We start from the raw sequence: 10,880 nt of genomic DNA on the forward strand, positions 1-10,880 counted from the left end.
CTGGAAAGTGAGTCTGCAGAAGGTCGAATCCCAGCTGCCCTTAGCGGACGGCTTTTTTTGTTGTTTATCACGTTGCAGGCATCTACTGCACAGGACACACCAGAAGAAGCTTACATTAGAGGTGCTGCTCAAGAGGAGAAAATCACTCTCTAGGTCAATAACAAAGTAATTCATAGAATAAATCAAAAGAATACTGCCTAATTTATGGTTTCCTAAAGAGAACTGGATACAGCGTAGAAGGGGGGGGTCAAATCATACAGATGAAGTCCATGCCTTCCATGTTTCAAAGTTCACATCCTTCAGCATGGCCCACAGCGTTTTGCACGTGCTAACAGCGCAAACGTCGGCGACAGCCGCGGTGCACATTGGGGGTTACGAACTGGCCCAGTAGGACACGTTCACGTGCACTATCACGCTCCAAATAGCGTGCATGCCGGCCCGCACATGCGGCACAGGGTACCTTTGACAACAACACTCAAAGAGGTGCTCAAGTAAACATTTCTTCACTGTGTCTCTACAAGAACAACATCCCCTGTTCATCGAGAAGCTCAGCTTCATGGTCATTTAGTTTGATGTTTTGATGTTCTTTTTTTAGAAATATAACAATAATAAGACTTTCGAAAGGCTTCCTTCAGAAATATCCGGATGAAAAATACCAATAATGAAGTTGTATTGACTAACTTGGCCAAATGGTTTATCTCCAGGCCACTGATTAGCATTACTGGTGCTACTGGCAGAGTCGCAGCTCCTGTGTTACCATATCTGCCAAGGCATCATCGCTGGCCTTTTACTCATCTATAAATATCAGCCTCCCCATCGCTAGCCCCCCCCCCCCCCCGTCACCCTCTGCTCACACTTTAACAGCTTGATTTTCCCCACTGCTTCCCTTTTCTTTCTGTTTCTGTGTGTTCTCTGTCCTCCTTTCAATCGATGTCTCACAGCCTCAGACGTACAATGCCTGAATAGATGACTCATGGATCTGGGTTATGCACAAGTCCTTCTTATCTGGCAGAGCTCTGACAGGATTAATGTGTGGGTGGAGGGGGGGGGGGGGGGGGGGGAGTTATGGAGGATGATTCAACGACCATTTCCTGATTTTGTGCTTCATTTTACTGTAATTCTAATTAATAAACTCATTTTAATTGCACCTAACTGCCTTCCACACAAATCAATGGGCAGGGGTGATTGTGGTGATTGTGGGGTTTACTTTTGAATAATGCGAGCCTAACTGAGAGGGCAGGTGGTTAACACTACTGGTATCAAACCACAGCAAAGAACTGCCCCGTGGGCTCCCAGCCTGTCCGGGTGGCCCTGTTATTCATAGAGTAAACTGACATTAAGGGATAAGCGGCGGAAAAGGTCTCGTACCTCTGGAGCAATGTGTCCAAGTTCTAATAAGACAATCTGTTGTTGTCCAACTTCCTCTGTGCTTTGTTTACATAACCGGTGCAGCTGCACACATGTAAAGCTCAGTGTAAAAGATATTGTATATTTGTGTGGGTTTTTGTTATTGTCAATGAAGCTCAGTTGTAAGTGTTCTCCGAATAATTAAAAACAAACTGTCCATTGTGCCAAGGTGACAGGGAGACGAGCCCGGAAGGTGGAGGGAGGCGTGTTTTTTGTAAGTATGCCCCATCAACCTGAGGTCAAAGGTGTCCGGAACGAATGTCACCAAAATGTTGAGAGCCGTTGAAAGGCAATTTTTCTGAGTTGGTGAAGTTTAATCCAACTCAAAGTCTTTCTATTGAACGAGCAACAGAAAAAACAACAAATCTCTCGACAGTGACACCACCTTGTAGCGTTAGCTCTGCAGGCGGGCGGTGTGTGTGTCGTGGTGTATGTTGCTCCGTAGTCAAATGGATTGCGTGTAATTCTGAGCGTTCAACACAAGCCTCGCAGCCAACTGTAAAAGTAGAAGAACGTATTACACAATCACACTCCCCTATTATATAAGCAGTCAGCATGTAAATGAGTGTTATCGTTCCATCACATTTTACTTTTAATCTGATTTAGATGTGCGTCACGACTAATCCTGTGTGTGTGTGTGTGTGGGTGTGGGTGTGTTAGCAGGTAAGTAGGTGACTGGTCCGCAGGCAGCAGTGTTGCGATAAAATAAGGACGAATAGAGGAGCAGTGAATCATTGTCCAGTCTGTGGCCCATTTGTGTGTTTTGTTACACAGATTTCTGCCGCAATGCACAAGCAAACACAAATATTATCAACCTTAAAATCATGCGTTTTGCATTGCTGTGATGGGCTCTGGCCTTTTTGCATTGCTTGTACTATCCACCAATTAAATTGCAGTCTAATTGAAGTCAACATTATTTCTATTATTACATACACAACTCATCTGGTAGAAGTCTCACACACAGACTTTTGGAAGCGCTCTGTCGCCCTTTAGCTTCGCCCCCCCATGCCTCTCCCCAACAACCAGGAATCACCCGATGACGGCATTAATGCCCCGCTGCCCCCAGGAGAATGGCCCCCCCCTCCCCTTCTGACCGCTGGCACCCGAGCGACATCACAAGCGTGTTCATTGTAGTTCATGCAGGAACCCAAGTGCACAGTCGTCACTTTCTAACGCATTCGAAAGAGAACATTAGGATAGGGCTCAAAATAAGTCACAAGTAAATGGTACACAGTTTAACTACAGGCTAAACATGCGGAGGTGTCAGACGCCAAGGAGGACTGAGCGGGTTATTTTAAGAGCTGTGAGTGAGAACCTGGGCCGAAGATGCGTGGTACTTTTTACCTCTCCGACCCACCATAGACGTCCATTCATGCACGTTGTGATGTCACGGCATTAAAACAGATGGTGACAGTAGGTGAAATCTATCACATGGGCAGATGCAGCTTTGGTGACCCAAAGTATCTTGGGAGTAGGAAGTAGCGGTATTAGCTTAGCATAGCTGCAGGCCTCTGACACCTTTCACCACTCCTCCTGCTGTGCCTTTGTCTCAATGGGCCCTTACCGTTCGTTCAACCTCACTATCTTGTTCTCTGTTTTTTTGTCAGCCAAAGCCAGAGAACGCAGTGACCGTGGCGGTCTCTTCTCGGGTCTTGTTTCGGACCGAGCTGGAGCAGAAGGTGTTTGAGCAGAAAGGGGTGGAGGAGTATCTGAGGTACCAGATCGAACACGAGAACGAACCCTTCGCCCCCGGACCCGCCTTCCCCTTCGTCAAGGTCAAAATCACACGGACACGCACCCCGCGGACAAGCCGCACGCCGTGGCCCTCAGCTGACGCTTCCGCTGTGTCCCGACAGGCTCTGGAGACGGTGAACGCTCGCCTGCGGGAGCTGTACCCTCAAAGCGAAGAGCTGTTTGACATCGTTCTGGTGACGTACAACCACGCCCACGTGGGAATCCGCCTCATCAACACCATCAACCATCACAGTGAGTTGTACCGAGACGTGGGCCTCGCTCGCTACCCACTGATAGCTTCCTGTTTCCTGGCAACATCCCATTGGTAGGTCAATAGGAGATCAGGTTTCGAACAATTCTTTGTCCAAATCTACCTCCCACCTGAGGGAACTGCACGTGAATATTGAATGTTAATAGAGCGACGTGTGAGAGAAAAGGTAAATTGTCTGTGCATTAACACAAGGTAAAGAAGGAACTACACAAAAATGCAACAATTTCAAGTTTTCAAAGATTCAGGCATGATTCTGCTAAAGAACATTTAATGTGCCCTTGAGTGAGTGGATCTGCTCTGCAGTGTCTTTTTCAGTCATTCGATGCAAAATTGAAGGGGCCATAACTCAGAATAATCATCTTGTTGCATTTCCATTGCGCAACATGTGTTGCATCTGTTTGAACTGCCCCCGTGTTGGATTCTCCTGAGATGCGTCGATGACTGACAGTATGAGACAGGATACAGGAGCTGATACAAGCTCAGCTGAGACTTACCAGCGTAACACCAGCTGATCCTTCCCAGGGACATCTCGGGACCCTTGTGATGACGTCGTCCTCACAGACCACTTCCTGTTTCGCCACAAATGTTTTCATGTCCTCGCCGCGCCGAGCCAGGGGTGCGCTTGTGTCCTTCGGGGACGCAAAACCCATCCGAGAGGCCCCCAAACAAAAACAGGTCCGAGCGGAGCCGGCAAAGCCGCACGCCGCCTCCCAGATGCTTCCTCGTTAGATCTCGCTGGCGGCTCTCTGCGTGAGGGGCCTTAGCAGTGTGACCTCTGACCTTTCCCTACGGCGCCGCGGGAAAACAAGGCCTCTGTGACGTCATGGGCGATGAGAGTTTGCCAAACGCGCCGTGTCTCGGTCACACGTGTGATGGTCATACAAATTGATTGTGTGCTTGTTTCTCAGCTTCTCACATTTGAAACTGAATGTGGGACCTTCAGAGAAACAGATTTATCACTCATCCCCTGGTTGCTATTTTTACCAGTCGCAGGATGCGGTATAACGTTTCACTCCTTACATTTCAACGAGTGGGGACTATTAGAGAGGCAAGTTGAGGCCAGCAGGCCACCACATGAACATCTAACTGAACAAGCTCTATAGACCTTTTTCACAACTTCCATATTTGTTACCGGAAATACGCAATCGTTGTAGCGTACCGGGCTGTTCTTGTTATTCCCAAAAGCAGCCAAATCTGTCGTTTCATTCCTTTCCTGTTGATGGTGATGTTTGAGGAAAATGGATCCAGGCGATCCGGCGGGATGACGGACCAAACTTTAGCATTAGAAAGGGGAGCACTCATGTATCTATGGGAGCAATTGTGTCTGCAGCAACAACCTACACCTATTTCAGATGTCAACTGTTCAGGTCAAGGAAGTAGTGTTTGTGGTTCCTCAGTGCGGCTGTTGTAAAGTAACAAGAAAAACCTAAAAACTGAAGAGAGAAAAGCGCGGTGAAGCAAGCTGCCAGCTGCACGCAGCCCCCACCTGCAGCAGAGCACAGACAGGTACATCGCAGAGGATGCTGGGAACACACCCCAGGGGTCCTCCCAGCATCCTCTGACCTCTGCGCTGGTGCCTCTTGTCACCAGTATCACTGACGCTCTGTTTTTGGACTCTGGATGCACAAAGCATCGTCATATGTTTGCGGCCAGGAGGCTTTTCTACTGCGACTCTGTTAAAGTTGACTCGGACTTTTTGAGTTTCATTGTGAGTTGAGGGATGTGTGATGATCGAGTATCTCCAAGATGACCGCCATGTGCTGTAGCGTGCTCTGCGCGACACGACACGGCCGGTCCCGAGGGAAATCAAAAATTGGAATCACAACATCCCCTCATGCAGGACTTCCCTCGTGGACATGCACCCAAGTGCTATGAATGCAACATGTTAAACTGCACCACGAAGCGGCTCACTCTTTGATGTCTTTATGCATTCCTGCGGATTCCCTGCTTTTCTAGTTCCATTTGTTAGATCTTTTGAACAAGCAAATAAATCCCTGAAAGTTGATATGAGGAAAGAAAAAAAACAGAGACACAAAGACATCAATGGCGAGCTCCTCTCAGGGACTCCCACGCTCCCCGAGTCTTAAAGGCAGGGGGACGCTTGGGAGGTTTGAAATGATGCGGCGCAGTGAAATTTGGGGGCCAAACTCAACATGGCCGGACTACAAAGCTAAATAAACCACTTAGGAAATCTGTGGAGGACAGTCGGACCTTTGAACTCCCGTTACTCTCTTCTTCTTTCCCCTTGCCATCTCCATCTGCCTTCCGCCTGTCCGTCGTATCGTATCCGCCGGTGTTCATTTCCACCAGACTTAGTTCTTTCAAAGCTGCACTACATAACCTTTTGCAATTTTTGCTAATTGGGTTACAGATCAAAAACATGATAATCCAGCTTTCACCATCATTAAAGACGTTCTTCTGGACAGAGTCGACTGCTAATAACCCAACAAGCCCAGATTTGTGATGACATCACACGGCAATAAGGGAAACCGCTACCACCCTGATGAAGGCGAAATAGGCAAAAAAAGGAATTGAAGCTTTTAGTGATCTGCACCTTGTCTGTGTCTGTGGATCCAGATGCTCGGTGTGCACAAATGTAAAAATCACCTCAGTATAGTGTTTGTTTGTCAAATAAAACATAAGATGGAAAAGTCGAAACAGAAAATTGTTTGGATGAAAAATGTCCCTGTCGTGTTACAGTTTCTGTTGAAAAGCACAAGACACCAGGGCTGTGTGAAGGAAAAGGTTCATTGAGCAAAAGAGACGGGAAACAGGGAGATAAAAGGAGAACAAAACATGCTGAGCCTGTGCCAAGAGGAACACCTTAAACTGGTGTTTCACATTGACGGACTCTGCAGGTTCAAGCGTGTTTTTTTTGTACCAGCGGAACATCCTCCGCATTCGCAATTTTCACAAAGATCTCCACCCACCCGCCCACCCGCCCACGCGCCTCTTTGTCCCGATGCTGCTCTTTCATCTGCGGACTCAAAGCCGCTGCCTCACAAACCGAGCGCTCACCTGGCCGCGAGGTCCGAGGCCTCGGAAAAGGAAGGCGAGTCGTGCTTAGACACGCCTAAGGAAATTGTAAGATATGAAACCGAGGGTGAACGTGTTGAGTCAGGGGGGAGGATCCAGCGTGTCGATGCGTGACTCGTACTGAGGAAGCAAAGGGTCCGGGAATCCTGCCGCATCGACGTCGACTGTTATTTTGGCTCAAAACCAGTCCTTCATCTTTCAAGTTTCTAGCACACTGACGCTTTTAATAAAAAACTTTAACCGTGACACATCAATCCCCCCCCCCCCCACTAACCTTCTCTTTGACTACACCCCCATCCATCACAGGTGTCCTCGGTACACCCTTCAACTTCCCAAACTCATTTCATCAGTCCCCAGCAGGCAATGGGAAGCCTTGTTCCACTCCACATATTAAGTGCTTGAAAGTTTCCCCCCCCCCCCCACCCCCCCTCCCTCCCATCCTCCTCCTGCTCTCAGCAGAAAAGGAGGATGTTTCTGTTATTGTTTCCGTTGCTCTGTTTGTGTCTCGGATGGTTTGGACCGTGGACCCCCCCGGTGACGCCTCTCTGAACCCGGTCCGTTTTTGTTGCTCTTCTCTGCAGACCTGTTCATTGAGAGGTTCTGCATGACGGGGGGAAGCAGTCCCATCGGCTACCTGAAGGCCTGGCAAACCAACCTCTACCTGTCCGCCGACGCCGACAAGGTCAGGGAGGCGTTGGCTGAAGGTGAGCCCCCCCCCCCCCCTCACACACAGATAGTCTGATTTGATTTCGCCATGTGTCACTTTATGATTAAAGGTGATTTAAAAACAAAGTGGTTGCCTTTAACCAATTGAGAAAATTGCTTTAAAGCCAAAAGGTTGCAAACATTTAAGCAAGAACAAAAGTAACGGTGATTTTTGAGAGTCTTTCCCGTATTTCAGCCCCGTACATACTGCCTCCACACTGCAGTGTTCTACGCGACAGAGACTCTCTGCTCCGTTACCGCGGTCACATGACCGTAAACCAGCGGGATGAATTTACCCCACTTTGAGGTCCCTGATGGATTCCAGCGTGTCATCATTTGATGCGGCTCTGAATTTACGCAGATGCTTTAAACACAAGATGTTTACAGTGCAGACAAGGGATGCTGCTTCTGAGGGGGGGGTGATGGAAGGGGGAGGGGTTCACTTGCTGGAGCTGTCATATCTGTTCATTTGGAGGCTTTTTGTCAGAAGTGGCTTCTGTTGTCTTACACTTTAATTTAAGCAGAGGGAAGTTAGGTTAAGGGACATGTGTGGTTTTCCTTACTTAAAATTCCGATCCAACAATCCGTCAGTCACATGAAGCACTTTTTGGAATTATTCAAAGTGAAATAAAGTGAATGTGTTTTTGTATCAAACCGGCATGTGATGTTCTGCAGGATTTAAGGTCTCAATTTAAAGGCAATGTCAAAGGTTAAGGGATGTAAAACCCAGTGCAGTGTACTGAAGGGACTGTAAAGGGGTCACGCATTCATGTCTGTGTTCACATTCAGGCATCGCAGCAGCCACCATGTTCATGACGGAGAAGCTGACGGAGGTATCGGAGTCCCAGCTCCGGGTGGCCTTCGACGGTGACGCCGTCCTCTTCTCCGACGAGTCGGAGCGCATCTTCAAGGCTCACGGGCTGGACAAGTTCTTCCAACACGAGCGGGACAACGAGGACACGCTACTGGATCACGTACGTCTCGTAATGTGTCGATTATTAATGTAGAGTCTTGTCCGCTTAATAATATAATCAGTACATGTTGGCTTTCACTCTCGGAAAGTCAAACCTCTTCCAGACGGAGTCCAATGCAATGAGTGTGCAGATGTTTTCCACCACTGATTTGTTCCATTATTTAATGGATAAATAATGGAACATGATGTGATGAATGGCTTCATAAACCACTAGGAGTCAGTTGGTGCATCGTTCTGTCAGCTTAAAAAGAAAATGGTGCTAATTTGTTGCCAATTCAATTAGAGTACACGTGTGTGCATACAGATGTTGCATGACAAAGTAACTGACGATGCAAGTGGTGCAATACACAACAACCGGACACAAAAGAACCGCTCCAGTGTCATTGCATCTCATCATATACTCCTGAAATTGCATCCATTAGTTTAACTGTTAGCTTTAATTGGTTTAAGTTAAGTAAACCTAAACATGAACTTATTTAAGTCAGACTGCATTTTGCGTGCTCCTTCTTGACGATCATCTCTTCCTGCGTGGCAGGGGCCCCTGAAGGGCTTCCTGGAAGCTCTGGGGAAGCTCCAGAAGAAGTTTTACGCCAAAGGCCAGCGCCTGGACTGTCCCATCCGAACCTACCTGGTCACCGCTCGCAGCGCGGCCAGCTCCGGCATCCGGGCGCTGAAGACGCTCAGGGCCTGGGGCCTGGAGATCGACGAGGCCCTGTTCCTCGCGGGGGCCCCCAAGGGCCCCATGCTGGAGAAGATCCGCCCTCACATCTACTTCGACGACCAGATGTTCCACGTGGAGGGCGCGGCCGAGATGGGCACCGTCGCCGCCCACGTGCCCTACGGAGTCGCCCAGAAACACAACCGGCCCCAGGACCCCGGCGCGAGGAAGTGACCTCGGGTACTCAGCCTGGCCTGGTCCCTCCCCTGTGTGTTGGATTCGAAGATGCTTGATCGACCACGGCGATCTGCTTACTTCACCCGCTGCTAGTCTTCATAAAGAGAACGCTTCTTCACACGGAGACGACGCAGCGCGTCAGCAGTTGAAATGAGCATTTATACGGTTAAAGGTTAAAGGGACAAAGTGCCCTCAAACTACGTTCTTGGATGAAATCTCACAAAGAGTTATTCCTTATGTGTGATGCGATTTTCTACGAAAACTACATTTCTGTGGTTCACATGCATCCGTCTTCAGAGGACAGTCATGAGTGTCAGTGATTCCACTCAATGTCTTGTATGTTACTGGAGATGTCGACATAAAGTACTATTGTGTTAGTCAACAGCAAAGCCATACATTTCAGTCGGTGCCTTAGTTTCAGTGAAGACACCGTTCTTAGCCAGTAGGCCGTCACCATCGGGTTGATCGATAAAGTTCAGCACAGAGGCTTATAGTCTGGAGAGAATGAAATAATGAAACGTGAAAAAGTTGACGGGGATCCCCCTGACCTTTTGAGATACATCTTGAGATACTCAAGCCATTAGCATGCAAAACAGAACTGACATTTCACATGTCTAAAATTACGAACCCGAACCCGAAGTGTAATATTTATTTCACAACACGGCTCGGGCTACAAGACTAAGAAAGGTTGTGTCGGTATGTTTGATTCACTTCAGCGTTCCGGTGTGTATGACACGGTCTTATTGCTGCCCTGGTGATATTACATCCTCAGGTACCAGCAACCAGGATCCGCCTTCACTCTGCTGCCCCCTGCTGCACGTCGGGGGGGGGGGGGGGGGGGGGGGGGCTCGCACAGCCATCCCTCTGCTCAGCCGCCATCCAACCGTTTAACCAAATAAAATACAGCCGACAATCATGTTTGGCGTTTGATGATTGTCCTCCACTGACACCACGGCCACACCGGCCTCTTGGTGGATAATCAAACCACTTTGATTGCACATTTAGGAGATGTCGTTTTTTTGGCAGAATCAGTTAGGTCTAAATAGATAGATTGATAGATATAGATTAATGCAGATTGCAAAACAAAATTGTGGAGAAAAAAAAGAAGAAAAAACTAATTAGATAAACACTAATATAGATCTCAATCAGAGCTCTTGCTTTACTAGACGGACTCAGGACTTCCGTATTAAGATTGTGCACTTCTTCACTCCACCATTGAGTGGCAGCACTGGAATGATCAATGACCTGCAGCGCCATTCACATGTTTTTATTTAGGAGGAAATCCTCCCTTGGTATCGGATATTATGAAAGTTGATGCATTAAACATTTTCCTCTTCACGTCTTCTTAATGTCTTTTTTGTCTTTCTTTCTCTGGGCACAAAACCTCGATCCACTCCAACTTTCCCAACCTTCACAACAAGCCGAATCATATCACCCACACAACGACTGATATGTTAATGTCACCCCATCACGCCGAACCTGATTGCACCCCCCCCCCCCCCCGTGCGGCAGAGGCAGCCTGATGGATGGACGTCCTCGTTCGAAAAGCAGCTCCTGCTGCTGCTGACGTGACCAGCTGGCGAACCCCCCCCCCCCCCCAGTTGTTAATGACACACATAGACCGAGGGTGCCGGCTGTATCTCTAAAAGAGACAATAGCCGTCAGTCTGAATGGAGCGCAGGCGTGAGGAGATCGAGGCCACGGCCCTCCCACCCCCGAGCATCCCGTGCAGATGAGACGCCAGTCGGTAAATGCTGGAAGGTTTTCGAGTGAACTTTGATCGATGACTGTGCGTAACCGAACAAGAGCTCCGATATAAGCTGTCCTACTGGCCAGATGTGACCATGCAGGACAGAGGG

The 10,880-nt window shown here is 48.4% G+C and overlaps 1 protein-coding gene across 1 annotated transcript; it reads left to right on the forward strand.

Annotated features, from left to right (window-relative positions):
- The first annotated feature begins 444 nt into the window (after positions 1-444).
- nt5c1aa (5'-nucleotidase, cytosolic IAa) lies at positions 445-10,365 on the forward strand. Its single transcript, XM_062558650.1, has 7 exons — positions 445-456; positions 1,577-1,621; positions 3,015-3,182; positions 3,264-3,393; positions 7,030-7,152; positions 7,943-8,127; positions 8,662-10,365. Exons 1-7 carry the CDS (start codon positions 445-447, stop codon positions 9,016-9,018), a joined length of 1,020 nt encoding a protein of 339 aa, XP_062414634.1. The 3' UTR covers positions 9,019-10,365.
- Positions 10,366-10,880: the final 515 nt, after the last annotated feature.

This window comes from Pungitius pungitius, chromosome 17 (assembly GCF_949316345.1).
Source record: "Pungitius pungitius chromosome 17, fPunPun2.1, whole genome shotgun sequence".
In the NCBI taxonomy this organism is placed as follows: Eukaryota; Metazoa; Chordata; class Actinopteri; order Perciformes; family Gasterosteidae; genus Pungitius; species Pungitius pungitius.